This window comes from Camellia sinensis, chromosome 3 (assembly GCF_055761805.1).
Source record: "Camellia sinensis isolate YWXY chromosome 3, ASM5576180v1, whole genome shotgun sequence".
Lineage (NCBI taxonomy): Eukaryota > Viridiplantae > Streptophyta > Magnoliopsida > Ericales > Theaceae > Camellia > Camellia sinensis.
Window position 1 is genome coordinate 113,283,268 of NC_138963.1, and position 21,005 is coordinate 113,304,272.

Here is a 21,005-nt window from a genome sequence, read left to right on the forward strand (position 1 = left end):
AAACACATTTTTGCCATGGAATGCAGCCTCTTCACCCCCAATCAACACCAGGCCCTTCCACCCCCACCACAGTGTTCCAATGAAGTATGGAAAACTACACTTGCTGTTTTTACAATTCACATAAGCGTGAGAGGCTAAAATGAAATCCCTAAACCTAAAAGATTATATTTATACACTTCAGGTATTTTCCTAATACTAAATAATTGTAGGGGTAAACTTTTAAAATTATAGAACCTAAACAAGGCGAGGGACCCTTATCCCCTCAATTGTTCTTTAAAAATCTGACTGAACCTGACCCTAATTTGAAAAAAAAATGGTGGGAATCCACCACTATTGGAGAGAGGGGCAGGGACGGATCAAATTGCCATCCCTACATTGAACATCTTCAATCTACAGCAATTAGACACTCAGACCTCTACACTTTAACCTAGAAACTTAGGATATGTTTTGTTTACAGATACAAATGCATCAATGCTTGATAACTTTGAAATGTTGTCCATGTTAAGATTTATACCATATCCCACCAACGCGAACGGAAACACACCATGCGCATACCAAAGAGAAAAATCAATCACTCACATATTACGTGATTCGGCTCAAACTACCTACATCCATGGGAGACGAAGTTCCACTGTGAATAAAATAAAAAATACATGTGAGATGGTCAAAATACTCAAAACCCACACACTACCCAAACCCCATGCTCAAGGGTAGTTCAACCCTTAGTCATCCTAGTGCTCTCACGGTATTTTTTTTCTCTCACCCCTTACATCTCTATTTTTTCTCTCACTACTCTCTCAATCTCTTTCAAGAAAAACCTACAATCCACATGACTATTTATAATAGTCTACCCATGAAAATCCGAGATCCATACAATTAAATTACTAAATCCTACACATATTAGGTTTCCTAGTAGATTCCGGACTCTACTATCCTAACCTAAATACATGTATAAACCAATCTAATAATTGTGCGGGACCCACATTTATCATGTAGGAGGACTAATCCTAATAGTCCAATTCATTAAAAGAAATTCAAACAATTAGCACTATGTTGAAGTAAATTCAAGAAACAAGACATGCATTATTTCCCATATTATGAGATATAAAAGGTAGCACAACTGAAGTTTGATGCAGTTGCGTTAACATTTTCCTCCAATTTACAGCAGCCAAAAGATTCTTCAACAAAATTGAATAAGTAGAGAAGTTGATCTGCACCAGTTGCTGCTATTTTATAGAACAACTACAAATGTGATAAAAACCGGAAGAAATTTGTCACAACATTGAGAGGTCAATTTGAATTCTAATAACCTAATTAGGATTCCTGTTGCATAGCATAAAAATGAGTAAATATGCTAAACAAAACCATCAGACACTTACCAGTGCTTATAGAACTTCTTGATTGAACATACATGAAATAAAAAGAAAAAAAGAATTAGAGCAGAACAAAAACTAAATTACCTACAAGAGGCAATCTTTGAGCTTTGCATTGTTATAATATTTTCCATACTTAAAAAAAAAATAGTTCAATTACCTTCATCATAGTCTCAATCTTCCCAGATTTTCCAATAAAATGCAGAAGCTGATTCAGAAGTCCAACTGAAATAACAGGGAATCAAGGTTCCATCATTTTTATCAGATCCATTGTTGTCCTCCAATCTTGTAGCCTTCAGACAAAATTCAAATGTCAGTTTTGGAAAATAATAGCCCAGTACAAGAATCTATGATACAATTAGAAAATCTATCATTCCAGAGACTGCCAGCCTAGTAGGCTGTCGTACCTCATTGGTCCCTCAACCTTGATGGCAAGGGCTCAAGTTCTTCAGTTGTCTAGTCCAGGAAAAAAATTAGCAAAAAGAGATTTATCTCTATCAATCCATGTCCAAGGGAGATTTTCAATTCACAACGTCATACATTGTTGGAGGTTGATTTTGCTTGGATTCATCGTATGGCCATTTAAAAATGGGTTGAGATGCTTTGAAACCTGATAGGACGCCCTTCAACATTCCCACCTTCCCCCAACCCAAAAAGTTACACAACCGTCAAGTATTTTGGGTTTCATACCAGATTTTTTTTTTATTTTTAAAATAGATTAATATACTATTAAAGACCTGTTATTTTGGGGGGTAATTACATCTTAGTGAGATTTTGAAAAAATAATTACATATGCATGAAAAAGTTTACAATTTTAATTATTAATATATTTATAAAGTTTCTCATTGATCAGTAATTAATTGTTCAAATTTGATATTTCCCCCGCTTTTTTTTCTCTCCTTTTCTCTTAGATTGTTTTTCACATCTCCATGATGGTTGCCTTGTCCTTTACATTCTTTTTTATTTACACTAAATTTCTCGTGATGAGGCACTCCTCCTCGTCTTGATGAGTTTTACAATTTCTCCATCATTATCCAGCCGGTGGGAAGAGCGGTTGACCGCTATATGTTCGTTTGGTCAGGATTGTTGCAGTAGATTTGATGAAGTTTTAGGGCTTGCCTTCCCTTATCCTTGCTTCTTGTTAATCATTTATTTGTACAAAATGAATGGTTAAGTTTGCCAGTTGGCATAGTTTGACACAAATGCGATGGGATGGTAATAGAAGACTATCCGCCAGTTAGAGCCCGAGAATTTGGACTGAGGATCATAACCTCCGCGTATTCCCGATATTGTATCTCAGGGATGAAGGAAGACAACTTGTGAATAAACCTTAGAAATGATGATTGTGTTATGAGTGGCTAATGTTGCCGGTTTCGGTTGCGTTGGAAAAATTGTTAAGAAATGATATGGTTTAATTCAACCCGTAATATATTCTCTTATGTGATTGTCATTGCATGCATACGCATAGTTATGGATCCATGGAAAGCACGTTCTTTTTTTGCTCACCCCCTACATTTCACGTTTGAATCGGAGACCGGCTTCTTAAGCTTAGAGAGGGATTTCACCTTTTGGACTGGAGATTGTATACCTAGTATTAATTTTAGGCAACGGTCTTTTTGTCATTTTGTCATGTAATTAATCCCGGTTCTATAAATCAAATGGTTAGTTAATGAATATTTATCCTTTCCTTGATTTCTTTCATTTCATTATTAAAATAGTTGGAGGTTGTGAGTTTAATTAGTAAGAGAAATGGATTTCTACTTATTCAAATTTCACATAGGTTAATTAGTTTTCGCCTAATTAATCTTTTCAAAATTTGGGGCATTACAGGGGGAGTGTGTGTATCTTCACAATTAGTATCCCTTGCATCCAATAAATGTGTGAGAGATATGTGAACCTATGTTTAGTATTAATAGATCTGATGTAGCCAATCTTTGGGATCATATTAAATCACACAAATACCATTTGGCTATGATGTCGTGATATATCAGCAAGATGGTTACTCAAATTACACTATAAAGATAATTATTTATATTTGCCATTACACTATAAAGAGAATTATTTACATTTGCAAATGGCAAGTCATAACTATTGTTCATGGAGTTTAGAATAAAAAATGCTAGAGACTCCAAAAAAAATACCAAAAATTCTACACAATAGTATTGTGTTGGGTAGTGGTTTTTTTTTTTTTTTTGGGGGATCCTTAGCATTACTCGTTCAGAATAGAATGCAAAGTCAAGAACAGCACAAAGAACAGAAACACAAGATTTTGGAACAGTCAGGCATATTCAAGAGAGAGAGAGTGCAATACAATGTATTTAAGCTTAAAACTTGAGGCAGAAGATTGAAAGCAAATTGAACGTTTTTTTTTTTTTTTTAATGGGCTGGGCTAAAACAAATTGAACTTTCATGCTACAGGCCGAGACCATTTCAAAGAAGGTAACATCATTAAAGGGGATGTCCTTGCCTCGCATAGACTCTGCAAGAGACAATACTTTGGCTGGTTGGCATCCTTTATTGAAAGCACTCATCAGAGATGAACAAGCAATAGCATCCGGTTGGACATCATTCATTTCCATTTCCAAAAGTATTGCAGATGCTTTTTCCCAATTCTCTGCAATTAGAGAACTCTTTAAGTTTAGCTCATCATGTATATCCTTCTAGTCAATGTCAGATAATTAAATTACTTACCCACAGCATTATATGCATGTATCATTGTGGTATATGTAATAACATCAGGCCAACAACCTTCCTTCTTCATCATGGTGAACATAGATTCTGCTTCAGTGAGTTGACCCTGAAAATTTGTATACAGATGAGATTCCTTTCAAGTCATGTAAGTGATTACTTAGAGATAAGTTTTCCAAAACCTTGCCTGTTTACTGTAGGCACAGATCGCAGATGAGTACACCTCCTTGGACAAGGGAATTTTTTCTCCCTAAGAAATTCTAGAGCTTCATCATACTTTGACATCCTACAACAACTACTTATTAGCACAGTGTAAGTAACAGAATCAGGTATAACTTTCTTTTTCCTCATAGATCTATGTAACTTCAAAGCTTTCTCATACTCCCCCACATTCAGGCAACTTCCAATGGCAGAGTTATACGCAATCGCATTTCAGCAGCTGAAAGTATGGAATCAATCAACGCCCACAGGCAGCCAAGAGGGTACAAATTGAGACAATGTTTGGCTGCATCCCATTTTGTTCCATCTCACGCAGCACTTCAATGGCTTTGGCTAGAAACCCATTAGATCCATAGGCATCTATCAGTGCATTGTAACTTACCACATTTGGCTTCCAATTGTTTCGTTTCATCAGGTCAAATATTTCCCGGGCCTTTTCAGGTTGCTCAGATCTTCCATACGCATTGAGCAAAGATGTATAAGACACAACATCTTGTCGAAAACCATTTTGCCTTATCTTGTTGAAAATTGACAGGACCTCTTCACTCATAACATCTGAAGCATAGGCACCTATCAAAGCATTATAAGAAACAATATTGGGTTGTAAGCCTTCTACAATCATGGTGTTAAAACAGTCTTGCAGTTCTCAATCTATCCACTAACAGAATACAAATGAATCATGCTAGAGAATGTCACAATATCAGGATGACACTCTGCTCTTTTTTCCCTCATTGAATTGAAAATATCAATTAGCTTTCCCATAATGTCCAAGCTTTATCAGGCAATGTATCACAATATTAAGGGTAGTGGTGTCGGGACGGATACTTGTCCCTTTCATTAGTTCAAAATAGGACAGGGCTTTCAAATACTGAGCTCCACTTTTGTAAGCAGACAGAACAATATTGTGTCTCACTAGATCAGGCCCAACTCCATTCTCTGTCATCTTCCTGAAAACTTGCAGAGCTTCTCTCCATTTTCCACTAGATCCACATGCATTGATCAAGTTGTTATGTGTTGATCGACTAGGAGGAATCTGCACAATAACTTAAATAAGCTAAGGTCACAGATGTATTCTGTAGAATGATGGCCTCAGAGACTGGAGAAACTGCACAAATAAATTATACAAATAAAAATCAAAGATCTATCCTGTAGAAAGATGGCATCAGAGACGTATTATGGATTTCAGATAATGACAACAAATAAAATGACGACAGATAATATTCCATAATAAGAATAAACAAGATAGAAATTGTTAATAGAAGAGTTATGCATGATGCTAGAACAACATAAAAAATTCACGCATTCCTAAATAACAATTATAATCAATAACCACAAAACCATAGATCACCATGACTAACTAAATTGCTTTATGCATTCAAAACCTTTAAGCTAGCAAGAAACCTAGGATTGCAATAGAATTCAGCAAGGGACATTCAATTAAGATCACCAAGGCAACTAGGCAGATAAAAAATGACGCAACCTCCAAGGCAAAGTGTTGCTGAGTAGGAGTTTCATAATTTCTCTCAAAAAGTAAATTACTCGCAAAATTACCAGCACAAGTCAAGTGTAAAGTAAATCTGAATGTATCTTAGTTCCTGAGTTGGTATATTTCTAACATGATGACGATCTGTAGATGTCACATCCCACTAGAAAAATTAAATAAACAAAACACTATTTGACAAGTTGAAATACTTCTCCAACTAAAGAATCTACGTCTCAATTCCTTCAATTCAAGTGATTTATTGTAATAGAGAGAACTCTGACCAATTTTATTTTATTTTATTTTTTCACTTTTCAAGTCACTGACTTTTTCATATAATAACTTATTTATCAAAACTCTGATAGGATCTTCCCTTTCCAGTGCTAAATACAAAGAATAGACACTACTCCAAATTAACTAAACCTATTTTCAAACTAATTAAATCTTTTGTTCCCACAAACCACACTGATTTCCTTCAACAACCCTGTCAATTTAAATCAGATCATGCAAAAATTAGAGCTAATCCTTCCAAAACTCCACCTGAAATTCTAGAATGATCATAATTTGCAACTATATTTTGTGTCAGCCATATGTACCAGTAGATCGAAAATTTAATAAATAACTAAGCATCTAAACCATGGTTTTACATAACGCCTGTTACATAACATACCAGCCGTTATGTAACAGGAATTTGAAGGCTGATTTAGGTACAAGGTAATATATTAGCAGTAAGAAAGAGTGACACTGTATCAGCCATTACGGTACCTTAACAAGCTGTATTGGCCATTAGTTAGCCAATGCGGCCGTTACAGCTACAGTCAACATAAACACACCCAAATGCTATATGGATCACATTTTACACTCCTTTTTCTTCCTTTCCCTCTCTGCAGCTGCACTCTACATGTTCGAAATACTGTAATCTACTCCATTAGGGCTCAAAACTTCAAAGTTCAAGCTTGATATTGGTATTTCTTCTTGGTGTTAAGGCTAGTTGCTTCATATCCACAGATGTACTTGATTTCAAGTGCTTTTTCTTCTTTCTTTTTTTGGCAATGATTTTTTTATATATATAAATATTATTTAGGAAATTTAGTGTTATATACCATGTGTTCTCTTCAATATCTTGTGTGTTGTAACTTGTAAGATGAATTGGCTTCGTGTTGTTTTATTTTTACAACTTTCCATTCTAGTAGCATTTCCAATTATTCTAGTTACTGAAATTTCCTTACTAGATGAATTTCTCCACTTTTTGACCTTAAACAACATAAAATTCAATATCATTTATGAACAAAAATGTTTTAGGTTCCACAACATCGATTAAAAATCATTATACATTCAAATTGTGATAAATAGGTTTAGAACATATTTATCAATGAGTTTTTTGGCATGTGTTAGTACTTCAAAAAAATAATTATGAGTTTAGTTTCCAATGGGAAATCTACAATATGCACCCCCTAAAAAGTGCACTTGTAAAAACACAGTTGCGAATATTTGTGATGGAAGTCATGATTTTTTAGGTGAAAGTTATGAATGGTGAAGTTATGGTGTACATCCTAAAGTTGAAGTCATACTTTTTGTGATGAACAAAAAAGTTAAATTTTTTGTGATAAGCAAAAAGTTATACATTTTGTGATAAAAGTTATACTTTTTTTTATAAAGTGCATACCATATACACCCTTCTTGGGTGTACACGGTAGCCTTTCCCATTGTGAATTCCTACTATATATTAGATAAGACTCCAGCTAACATTACACTACGATTTAAAACCATGACTTGAGCTATCAAAATTTATACTAACAAAAATCCATAAAGAATATTACAAGTGATATAATGAAGAAAGAGGTGAACTATGTTAAATTGTTATCATGATAGTAGTAATAATAGAAATGAACCCAAAATGATGAAGTTTCCAAGTAATAACAAATATTACGTTCTCCAAAGATAACATCTAAGCATGAAAAGAAAATCATTACAAGCACTAGTTTGATAAGGAATAAGAGTACCCACAGATGCCCGAAGCATATCTTCCATAATATTCACTGCCCAACGCCATTGACCAGCTTGACCATGTGCATTGATGAGGGCATTGTAAGTTTCAGCATCAGGCTTACACCTACCAGAAAAATAACAATTGTAGACAATAATGTCACTGGGGAAAATTCTAATGGGACCAGTGCATCTTACACATCACAACAAGGTCCAAGTTAAAAATAAATAAATAAAAAAAGGAGTTCATGCTTTTTTTTTTGATAACTGAGTTCATGCTTTTTAGTATGTGTCAACTATATAATGCTTCATTGTTGAAGGATTAGAAGTCTGCTTGTAAGAGGATTTTTGTGTAGGTAAAAAACACCTCAAAGTCTCTTTTCCTTGTGCCAAGCACTCCAAGTTTTCAATTTCATGGGAACTCAACTTCTTTAGCTTCTTACAAGTTGAAACCTTAACATTACAAAAACCTCAAATAATCCTGCAACCAATGTTCTTTTCGTAGACTTCAACATGTTAGTGCCCCCTTTCTCTTCCTATGAAAGCTGTTGGTACAAGGTCTGTAACGGTTGCGGTAACCGAAACTGCGGATTTTTTTATTTTTCGCACAATTTGAAAAAAACTTACCGATACGCATATTTTTTTTTTTTCAAAATCATATTTATTGGATAATAACATAAACTTTGATAAATTTTTGATAATTTTTAAGTATGATCCAATACATTTCATATTTTTAAATCACTATAAAATGAGTTTTTGTACATTTTATTTCATTAATTAATGACTTTATATGTCATAAATCCATATTACACTTGTGGCAAAAATTTCTTTTATTGAACTTAGATGTATAAAATTATTTTTAATTATTATACTTGTGGAAGCACTTAGAAAATATGAAGAAGAAGAACTCCGAAAATATGAGGAAGAAGGAATATATTTCTGTTATATTCAAAACTTCTTATCTTACAAGACCAAATGACACTCCTTATATAGGAGATATTACAAACATCATCATAACCCATTATATGCCACTTACATATTATATATTACCACTATCTTATTATATACATGCCACTATCTACCACCAACACCACTATCATATTCTATACATGCCACTATCTACAACCAACACCACTATCATATTCTATACATACCACTATCTACCACCAACACCACTATCATATTCTATACATGCCACTATCTACCACCAACACCACTATCATATTATATGCATGAACACAATTTCCAGCACTCCCCCTCAAGCTGGTTTGAAGATATCTTCCATAGCCAGCTTGCTAGTCAGCTTATCAAATTGCTTCTTGTGTAGTCCCTTCGTTAGCACATCAGCTAATTGTTCACCTGTTGGAAGGTAGGTCATACAGATTATGCCAGCATTGATTTTCTCCTTGATGAAATGTTTATCCACTTCTATATGTTTTGTGCGATCATGTAGAACTGGATTATGAGCTATAGATATAGCTGCTTTGTTGTCACAATAGACCTTCATAGGTGTCGGGTGAGAAAGCTTTAATTCTTCAAGAATTCTTTTAATCCACATTACTTCACAGATTCCATGGGCAACAGCTCTGAACTCTGCTTCTGCACTACTTCTAGCTACCACATTCTGTTTTTTACTCCGCCATGTAACTAGGTTCCCACCTACAAAGGAGCAGTATCCGGATGTTGATCTCCTGTCTGTAACACTTCCTGCCCAGTCTGCATCTGTGTATACTTCAACTTGAAGATGTCCATGTTTCTTGAATAGTAAGCCTCTCCCTGGAGTTCCTTTCAAATATCTTAAGATCTTATAAACGGCCTCAAAGTGCTCTGCCCCTGGTGAGTGCATGAACTGACTTACCATGCTGACTGCAAAGGCAATATCAGGCCGTGTATGAGACAAGTAAATCAATTTCCCTACAAGTCGCTGATATTGTTCTCTCTCTTTGACTTCTTCAGCCTTAGCAGCTTGTAACTTCAAGTTAGGCTCGATCGGAGTCTCCGCCATCTTACAACCAAGCATACCTGTTTCTCCAAGGAGATCAAGAACATATTTTCTCTGATTAACGAATATACCTTCCTTGGATCTTGCAAATTCCATTCCGAGGAAATACTTGAGGGCTCCCAGATCCTTAATGTGAAATTCTTTTGCGAGTTTCTCTTTGAGGGCTGCTAACTCTGCTTCATCATTACCAGTTAAAATGATGTCATCAACATAAACAATCAAAATTGCAATTTTACTGTTTTTTGAATGTTTATAAAATATTGTGTGATCTGCTTGACTCTGCGAGAAGCCACAACTGATAACTGCCTTCCCAAAGCGTTCAAACCACGCTCTTGGTGATTGTTTGAGTCCATATAATGACTTGTTCAATCTGCATACTCTATCACTTCCAAGTCTCTGCTCAAATCCCGGCGGTAGGCTCATGTACACCTCCTCTTCAAGATCACCATTGAGAAATGCATTTTTAATGTCAAGTTGATGTAGAGGCCAATCTGAATTTACTGCAAGAGATAACAGTACTCTGATGGAATTTATTTTAGCAACAGGAGCAAACGTCTCCTGATAGTCGATCCCATAAGTTTGAGTGAAGCCTTTAGCTACCAGTCTCGCCTTGTATCTCTCAACGCTTCCATCTGCGTTACATTTTATCGTAAACACCCATTTACACCCAACTGTTTTCTTGTCTTTGGGTAGATCAACTATCTCCCAAGTACCACTTCTCCTTAAAGCATTCATCTCCTCCATGACTGCTAATTTCCAATTCGGATCATCCAATGCTTCCTGTATATTCCTTGGAACAAACAAGTGTGAAATCCTAGATGTGAAAGCTCTATGGTTTTTAGACAGTCTTTGATAGGAGAGGTAATTTGCAATAGGATGTTTAATGCAATTTCGGACACCTTTCCTAATTGCTATAGGTACATCAAGGTCGGAAATAGAAGGAATAGGATTACCTAAAATTTCGATGCCAGAACTCGGGTGGACATTCGGGTCATTAGGATGGACATTCGGGTCATTATTCCTCAGATGAAATCGCTTCCTAGTATAAACCTGAAGCTCAGGATTTAGATCATTTTGTAGTACTTCTCCCCCTAAACAAGAATCTTCTTGACTAGGCACCATAGAACTTGGTTCTCCTAAGTGATCATTATCAGACAGATGTGGTTTTTGTGTAGGATAAATGACATTGGGGAGCGGGATAGAAATATCCCAAAAACGGTCTTCTACTCCACTTGTCTCCCCCTGAAGAGAAGTGTTGGGGAAATAGGATTTTGTTTCCACAAATGACACATCCATACTCACATGAAATTTCTTGTTTTGAGGATCGAAGCACTTATACCCCCTTTTGTTTGAGGAATAACCCAAAAAAACACATTTTATAGCACGGGGGTCAAGTTTTGAACGAAATTGACTGGGAACATGAACATAGGCAGTACATCCAAAAACTTTGGCGGGTAAATCAGAAAACAACCTCGTGTCAGGAAAAAAAGTTTTGAGACAATCAAAAGGTGTTTTGTATGTTAACACCTTTGTAGGCATCCTGTTTATCAAATACGAGGCTGTTAAAATTGCTTCACCCCATAAATATTTAGGAACATGCATGTAAAACATTATAGCACGTGCTACTTCAAGTAGATGTTTATTTTTTCGTTCTGCAATGCCATTTTGTTGAGGGGTATCCCGACATGTAGATTGATGAAAAATCCCCTTTTTTTCCAAAAACTCACCCAACTGCTCATTGAAATATTCTGTTCCATTATCAGAATGTAAAATACCAATTTTGGTTTGAAATTGGTTTTCAATCATATTGTAAAAATTTGTGAATAAATTTTTCACGTCAGATTTTTTATTCATCAAATAAATCCAACATAAGCGGGTATGGTCATCAATAAATGTAACAAACCATCTTTTACCAGAAAGAGTAGTGATTTTAGAAGGGCCCCAAACATCACTATGAATCAAATAAAAAGGTTTTGAAGCCTGGTAAGGTTTTGGCAAATAAGTAGAGCGATGAAATTTTGCAAAAATGCAACTTTCACAATGAAAAGAAGAACAATCAATCCCTTTAAATAATTCTGGAAATAAATGTTTCAGATAAAGAAAACTAGGATGTCCTAGCCTATAGTGCCATAGCATTATTTTTTCTCGAACAGAGATTGAACTGGTACTATTAAAGCTCTGAGCTTTTTTATTACTAACAGGTACTTCATCAAAGTAGTAAAGACCTTCAAGCATCCTAGCACGCCCAATCATCATCCCCGAGTTCTGGTCCTGAAATTCACAATGGGATTCAAAAAATGTAACACGACAATTAGAATCCTTAGATAGTTTACTGACAGACAAAAGGTTACAGGCTAAGTTGGGGACGTGAAGAACAGCATTGAGATTAATTTTCTCAGTTAGTTTAATAAATCCTTTTCCTGCAATAGGTGAAAAACTACCATCGGCTATTCTGATTTTGTCATGACCAGAACAAGGGAAATAGGTACTAAATAAATGGGAAAAACTAGTCATGTGATCGGAGGCACCGGAATCTATGATCCACGGAGAGAAGTTTAGGCAAGAGAAGGCTTTAGGATTTCTACCTGTTTGTGCCAACAAAACACTAGGAGTACCGGCTGAGGAGTTGAATTTTATCAGCTTTAAGAGTTGATCAATCTGCTCTTTGTTGAAGGGACCTGAATCGGCTTCATTAGCGGTAGGAAAGCCACGATTCTTCTCTCCTTGTTTGCTGCTTTTCCAGTTGACAGGTTTGCCATGAATCTTCCAACACGTTTCGCGTGTATGGCGAGGCTTGTTGCAAAAATCACACCAGACCCGTGGCTTATCATCAAACCTGCGCTGGTAATTTGCAGCCTTGTTGGCCGCAGCATCGCTAATTAAAGCAGAAATTTCAATTGATTCACCATTACCTTTTTTCTTAAGCATGACGCTCCTTCGGCTCTCTTCCCTTCTGACTTCGGCAAATACTTCGCCAATGGATGGGAGAGGAGGTCTGCCAATAATTCTTCCTCGCACTTCATCGAACTCAATGTTGAGGCCGGCAAGAAACTTGTAAATACGGCTGTCTTCCACAGTTTTCTTGTGGTGGTTGCAGTCGTCAACTGATTTCCATTCGTATGTGTTGAAGATGTCAAGATCCTGCCACAACCTTTTCAACGAATTGAAATATTTGGTGACGGAATCATCTCCTTGACGAATCTCTCCCAACTTCAAAGTTAATTCGAAAACTTGAGATTGATTTCCTAGGTCAGAATACATCTGACTAACATTATCCCACAATTCTTGTGCAGTAGTATAGCACATGTAATTAGAGCTTATATCCTCCTCCATGGAATTGACCAACCATGTCATAACCATGGAGTTTTCAGCGTCCCAATTGTCGAACAGCGGATCATTAACCGCAGGAGCCTTCTTGTCACCAGTGATGTAACCGATCTTTCCTTGCCCACGGATATACATCCGGACAGATTGTGACCAGCGGAGAAAATTATCACCATTTAGGCGGATGGTGGTGATTTGGACAGAGTGAGAGTTGGACGTTTTCACCGGAATGGTAGCGGCAGGGGTTGAAGTGGTTCCGGACGTGACTTCCGACATGGCTATGACGGTTTTAGGGCTGCTGTGTTTTTTGTTGCTCTGATACCAACTTAGAAAATATGAAGAAGAAGAACTCCGAAAATATGAGGAAGAAGGAATATATTTCTGTTATATTCAAAACTTCTTATCTTACAAGACCAAATGACACTCCTTATATAGGAGATATTACAAACATCATCATAACCCATTATATGCCACTTACATATTATATATTACCACTATCTTATTATATACATGCCACTATCTACCACCAACACCACTATCATATTCTATACATGCCACTATCTACAACCAACACCACTATCATATTCTATACATACCACTATCTACCACCAACACCACTATCATATTCTATACATGCCACTATCTACCACCAACACCACTATCATATTCTATACATACCACTATCTACCACCAACACCACTATCATATTCTATACATGCCACTATCTACCACCAACACCACTATCATACTTGTGGAAGCATATGTATAATACTTGTGGAAGTATAATAATTATTTTTAATTATTATACTTGTGGAAGCATATGTAGATTTTAACTTAAATAGTTTTTAAAAAGTATATATCCTTAATGGAAGAACCTAACAAAGTATATAACACAATAGCACAATTCACAAATAACAGAGATTACATTTTACATAATGTTACTACTAAAATTGCATAATGTCACTACCAAAATGAGTGACGTTGTGCATCTTGGGATTCAGATTGTTGAGCTTGATTGTTGCTACTACCTTCAACCCACCAAAATGAGTGACATGGTGCATCTTGGGATTCAAATTGTTGAGCTTTAAGAAGTGCGTCCACTATAGGATTGGTAAGGGTGATATGGATAACCCTGACTACTATAAGTTGAATCAAACTGTTGTTCTATGCTTCTTATTCTTCTTTCATCCCTACACGTATCACTACCACGAAACCTTGTAGGTAGTTGGGGAAAAGGTGCAACAGATTCTCCAGCATGATAATGTTCTCCAATATCGCATTATCCAAATCCTCCAATAAAATCTTCACTTCCTGAGAAGTGCCTCCACTGTCACTTCCTCAAGTGCATCTTGGGATTCAAATTGTTGAGCTTTAAGAAGGTGCAACAGATTCATCACCTCCTCCATCAGATGGTGTTAAACCACCACTATTGTCACTTTGAGTTGGAGTAAGAGTTGAGCTTTAAGAAGTGCGTCAAACTTGATATCTATAGGTGTCACCACCATCGTTTCCATCGCTGCCATCGCCATTGCCGTCGTTGCCGCCAACACCACCACTACCACCATCATCATCATCTGAGACCAAATCTGGCCATTCAGAATTATCCACACCATCTCGTAAAGGATTTTCCCTTTCTTCTATCCATGGACTTATTAGATCATCTTCTTCAAATATGTGATCCAAGTTAATAGGATTAAAGTTCCTATCAATCTCCTCTTGGCTTCTTCTTTTAACGTGTCTCAATTTTAATCTCATTTTGTTGGTGATGAAGACTAATCTTTGGATTTTCTTATATTTCAATTTATTACTCGTCTTTGTATGGATGAGACTAAAAGTATTCCAGTGAGATGATGTGGTGGTTTGATTTAACACTTCCACAGCTATTTTTTGAAGTTCAAGAGCACAACTACCATGAATAATCCACCACTCAGCTACACAAAATTACATTAAATTAGACATAAGTCAAAATAAGATAGAAAATTATTTAAGTATTCATGTAATGTAAATTCGTAATTTTGAAAATAAAACCTGGATTTGATTGTTTTCATGCTTTTTGTGCTAAAGGAGTGCCAAAAGTTTCCTGTTTATCTCAAAATGTCAACAACTACAATTTGGACAATCATTGCAAGTAACATTTGCAAAAGTAGATTATTACTATTAAATTTAACTAATTGGTACGTACTTGATTTGTTACTTTTACTTGAGCATCCATATTAGGCTCCAATTTGGTAATTACTTTTTTAAGTCCATCCATCACTTCTCTTATTATTTCATTGGATGAGGCAATACCATATTGGAATTGAGGATTTAAAAAATATCCTTCAAAAATAAAAAAAAAGGCAATTAATAATTGAAAGTAAATATACATGTTATAATTGAAATTGTAACACTTACCAGCCGCATGCAAATCTTGATGTAATTGAAAAGACCATCAAGTTTCAATAATTTTTCAATACTCGGTGTAGTAGCGGCAATCTCTTTTAATTGCCAACTTTGCTCTATCTATACCTTCATATACGAAACCCATTGTTGGCTTCTCATCCCCATCAACCAACCGCAATACTCTAACAAGTGGCTCATGAACTTTACAAAACTCTGTTGCTTTCTGCCAAAACTCATTTCCCAAAATAATTTTTTTGAGCTTGTAAGGCTACCCAGTCTGTGCCTTCCCCCATCTAGAATTCTTCCACTCATCACTATTAAACATAGCTCTCAATTGTTGTTCATATCTAACAATACTCTCGATGGCAATAAAATTTGTAACAAATCGAGTGATGGCAGGTCGAATCAATTCTCTATCTCCATTGAATTTTGTAAGAATTTATGTGTTATTGATTGATATGTTGTTATTTCTGTCTATTACAAATGGTTCCTTATATAGATGTAGGTGTAGTGGAGTAGGTGGTGGTAGGTGAGGAGTAGGTGAGTGTAGGTGAGTGTAGTAGGTGAGTGTGTGGTAGGTGATGGTAAGTGTGTGGTAGGTGATGGTACATTTTAACAGCCCCCCGTAAACTCAAGGAGGATAGAAACTAACCAACTTGAGTTTGGAGAGAGTAACAAAACAAGAAAATACATAAAAATAAAAGAGGATAGGAGACACTGTATGGTCGTGTCAGACCATTGGTGAAGACACTGAAAGGTGGTGTCATAACGTTGTAGAGGACACTGGATGGGGGTGTCATAACGTTGTAGAGGACACTGTATGGTGGTGTCATAACGGTGTAGAGGACACTGGATGGCGTTGGACCGATGTAGAAGACAGTTTATGGGGTCATGTCGGACCGTTGTAGCAGACAATGTCGTGACAGTTGTTGTGACAGTTTACGGAGTCTTGCTGGACCCTTGTAGAAACTAACCGGAATCAATGTCGGGACAGTTTACAGAGTCTTGTCGGACCCATGAAGGAGCTAACCGGAATCAATGTCGGGACAGTTTACAGAGTCTTGTCGGACCCTTGTAGAAACTAACCGGAATCAATGTCGGGACAGTTTACAGAGTCTTGTCGGACCCATGAAGAAGCTAACCGGAATCAATGTCGGGACAGTTTACAGAGTCTTGTCGGACCCATAAAGGAGCTAACCGGAATCAATGTCGGGACAGTTTACAGAGTCTTGTCGGACCCATGAAGGAGCTAACCGGAATCAATGTCGGGACAGTTTACAGAGTCTTGTCGGACCCTTAAAAAGTCGCACCCTCAAAAGGTGTGCCCAATTTTTCAAAAGGCGTGCCATCAAAAGGCGTGCCCATTTTATCAAAAGGTGTACCGGACATGATGGCGAGGCGCGTGACTTGGCTTGCGCGCCCAGGTTGTCGTCTAGCGCCGAGCGGCGCATGATACACGTGGCTGCCTTGGCTATATAACCAAGACGAAGGCAGAGGCTGAGGCAGAGAAAAAAAACTGAGAGAAACCTCTGAAAAATCCTTCGTGTTGCTGAGAAAGAGAGTTCCTTGTGCTGAGAGAGATAGTCTGTAACACTTTGTTGCCCAGAAAATGGCTTCGTCTTCCCGTGGACTGCTCACTCTCTTTCCCGATCTCAACGAGTCCACAGGAGAGAGAACTGGTGCGGTGTCCCGTGAACCTCAACCAAACACCACTGGGTTTGCTCCGTTGAACTTTCCGATGCAGTCGGTGGAGCAAAAAATGGCAGTGCAAACGGATGTGGAGGCTAATCAGTATACTTTGAAGGCATGTGTGGAGTCCATGACGGCGGTCACAAACTTGTCGCACCGGCTGCAGAGTAGGGCAAATGAGGTGCAGCAGTTAAACTCCCAGCTGGCTCTGCTCCAACGCATGTATAAGGATGCGCGAGCAGAGATAAGCGTGCTAAAGGCAGAAAACAAGGAACTGAAGCGGAAAGCCACCGTGATGTTCCGTTTTGGAGGGCCGCCTTATGCTGCAGTGGAGGAGTATGGTGGAGTGATCGTGCCCAGTGGAGTGGGAAACACGGAGGCAACACCGTCAAGGGCCGCCCAGGACGGAGGCAAGAAGAAGAGACCGGCGGCAGAGTAGAGAAGAAAAAGCCCACTGTGGATGTGGTTGTTTTTTTTTTTTTTTTTTTTTTTTTTTTTGTGTAAAAGGGTGATCGGGGTTGTTCCCTGAGATGAATAAAATATGGTTGGTTGATGTGCAAATGTGGAAATTGTTTTTTTTTTTTTTTTTTTTTTTTTGGAAAGAATAAGAATAATAAAAAAAAAATGTATTAATAGGGAAGAGGCAATTCCCGTCGGTATTAATGTGGTAAACCGTGTGAATGGTATTTCTCTTCACATGGGGCTGTCTCCCTTGTGTGATAAAAGAAGAAAAAGAAAGTTGGGTGGTGTGGTGTGTGAAGTGAAAGATGAAATAAAATAATAAAAAGAAAGTGAGGGGGGTGGGCAGCAGCACACAACAGTGTGTTTAGTGGAAGAAAAGATAAAATAATAAAAAGAAAGTGAGGTGGTGTGGGTCAGCAGCACACAACCGTGTTTAGTGGAAGAAAGTGGGATGGTGTGGGTCTCTAAGGATGATTCTTTCGGATCCTCTGACAGGAGCACTTATGGATGACGCTGTGATATTGCCATGTGGGCATTCCTTTGGAGGTGGTGGCAATCAACACAGAGCTTTTCCTCACGAAGCCTAGGGTTTCTTCAAATTAATGGCCACTAATGCCATATCACTACTTCCAATGCCTTCTTCTTTTAGGAAATCCGACAATTTTCCGTTACCTCATCCTCTGATTCTCAAACCAGACAACTCGCTAAGCTCTTTCATCGGAACCCATCTCTCAATTCAGCCCACCAACCCCTGGAATCGCCTTTCAAATCACCGCCCGTCAACTGTCGCCACGGTCTCGTTTAGCCTCCCAACTGCGAAACCAGAGAGGGGTTCTTCTGAAAAACTTCCAAAATGGTCGGCGAGGGCTATAAAGTCGTTCGCGATGGCAGAGCTAGAAGCGAGGAAGCTCAAGTATCCAAATACTGGGACTGAAGCTCTTTTGATGGGTATCTTGGTTGAGGGAACCAGTTTAGCTACAAAATTTTTTAGGGCAAATGGAATTACTCTTTTCAAAGTACGAGATGAAACTGTAAACAATATTTTTTTTTTTTTTTTTTTTCAGCCCCGAGCATCCTCCATTAACCGAACCAGCTCAGAGGGCTCTTGATTGGGCTGTTGATGAGAAACTGAAATCAGGTGATTTGGTCGGAAAAAGAATCAGCAGGCCATAAAATAATGGTTGCCCTTGGTTTTGATGATGAAAAAGCTAAAGAGATTGCCAAATCTATGAATGTGGATATAGTCTTGAGCTCTAAGTAGGGACTGGGAAAAGTTTTGAAGTGTTGTGACTTGCTTTGTTGCCTTGGGACCTTCTCAGAACAGATTCATCAACTAGGAAGCAGCGGTGGTGAAGGAGAGAGGATTTAGGCAGTGATGGAAAGGTATGTGTAGAACATAAGCGGAATAGGTTGAGGTCCGGCGGGCGGCCAAGGCGAGGTTGCCGCCCGCCGGTGAAGCGAAAAATACTACGTTCTTAACTTAGCTCTGATACCATGTAAGAATTTATGTGTTATTGATTGATATGTTGTTATTTCTGTCTATTACAAATGGTTCCTTATATAGATGTAGGTGTAGTGGAGTAGGTGGTGGTAGGTGAGGAGTAGGTGAGTGTAGGTGAGTGTAGTAGGTGAGTGTGTGGTAGGTGATGGTAAGTGTGTGGTAGGTGATGGTACATTTTAACAATTTTCTCATTAAATCTAACATCCATCCACTATTATAAATGAAATTGGTGATGGTTTTACCATCTTCAATCACCTTTGCAACACTTTTCTTATTGGCTATGTCTTTTAGCATGAGATCGATACAATGTACCGAACAAGCTGTTCAATATAAATGTTTCATTTTTCTCATTAACATTTTTCCACCAACTTTCAGTGCAGGTTCGTTATCAATCACCACTTGAACAACGTATTGCTCTCTAATTTCATCAACTTTATCTAACCCAAAATAATATTCAGCAGTCCTACTAATATTATTAGAGGCATCAATTAATTTGTGAAATATAGTACCTCTATCGCAGTACACTAAGAAGTTGATGGATGTGTTGCCGAGTTAGATTGCTCCAACCATCACACAAGATGGATACACCTCTCTTTGCCCAAATTCCCTTTAATGATCCTATCCATTCTGTCATTTCATCATGCTCCATGCCCAAATATACTTCAGAAACTTCATACCCAAACTTCATAACCTTTACTCCTGGCCCTATTTAGTAGCAACATCAAGCATGGGTTGTGTATACTCTAAATCAACTGCATTGAATGGAATACGATTATAGAGTATAAACTTGGACACTGCCCGTCCCAATCTCTCCCCCCTTAAGTTCTGTCAATTCATTGTAGAGATTTTTCGCTACTTTGTACTCTTGCTCTTTTGGAGGTCTATATCCATTGCTCTCAACCTTGCTTCAAAAGCATTGGGCTTAATCCAAATACATCCACTCCCACCAGTTTCACGCACGGATTGTGATCGACGAAAAACATTTGCAATACCTGACTCTTTTGGCATTCTTTCACCACTACCCCTTACACCAGAACTACCACTTGCATCATATTGTGATCCACCTGCAACACCTCATCTAATTTTTTACTTTTCCTCCTATTGTTGTTCTGAACGAATACTCGCTTGTCTAGCCCTGGTCAACTCTGGATCAAAGTCAGAGTCATCAACTCGAAGATCTACAAAATCTCCTTCTTCATCCTCATCATAGAGATCATCTCCCCTAATATGTGCTTCCAATTCAACTTTTCTCTTTTGTTTGTCTGTTTTACTCATTTTCTTATCTGGTAAATGTTTCATCATTTCTTGCATCGCGTGTCTACTATCATTAGGACAAGAATGCACTTGCCCCGTTTGATGTGCTAAGTGTTATTTGAAACGCGTAATCCCACCTTTAATGAGATGTCCACAAAATTTGCAAATAATATGATGCCTAGTGCCTTCAACTCGAGTTCCAAATTTCCAACCAATATCATCACTTGGGGGTTCATCATTAGCACCCTTTTGTTGTGGCATTTTCGAATTTGAATTCTGCATCATTGATACATTTTTTAATTTATTTTAAATGTTTAAAAAATTATTTTTGAGCAAAACTTGAACTAACTAAATAAACTATATTTACAATTATTAAATGAAATGATTGTAAAAAAAATGCAACCACTATTTATACATTTGGATTTTACATGCTAATGTAACCATATAAAAATTAAAAAATAAATTATAAAGAATTTTTTTATTTTTTTGAACTATTGATTTTTTTTTTTTAAATATATTTTTGAAAAAAAAATGTTGCCATAAAAATTGTTGTCACAACACATCACAATAACAAAATAAAAAATATTTATAATTAAATATTAAATGAAATGATTATAACATGCAACCACTATTTATACATTTGGA

At 37.2% G+C, this 21,005-nt stretch overlaps 1 protein-coding gene and 1 pseudogene across 3 annotated transcripts in view; one reads left to right on the forward strand and one right to left on the reverse strand.

The window, feature by feature from the left end:
- Positions 1-3,590: 3,590 nt before the first annotated feature.
- The window catches only part of LOC114293947 (uncharacterized), a 36,345-nt gene continuing 18,930 nt past the window's right edge, over positions 3,591-21,005 (reverse strand). Inside the window, exons 2-5 of one of the 3 annotated variants that reach the window (XM_082920550.1) lie at positions 7,768-7,873; positions 4,249-5,313; positions 4,065-4,170; positions 3,591-3,987 (exon numbers count right to left, since the gene is read on the reverse strand). In XM_082920550.1, coding sequence (XP_082776676.1) covers positions 5,026-5,313; positions 7,768-7,873 — 394 coding nt within the window. In that variant the 3' untranslated portion in view covers positions 3,591-3,987; positions 4,065-4,170; positions 4,249-5,025. Of the gene's footprint in view, positions 3,988-4,064; positions 4,171-4,248; positions 5,386-7,767; positions 7,874-21,005 lie in introns of all 3 variants that reach the window. The other 2 variants (XM_082920551.1, XR_014364420.1) reach the window with 2 other exon arrangements.
- LOC145822732 (ATP-dependent Clp protease ATP-binding subunit CLPT1, chloroplastic pseudogene) lies at positions 17,734-19,284 on the forward strand (annotated as a pseudogene).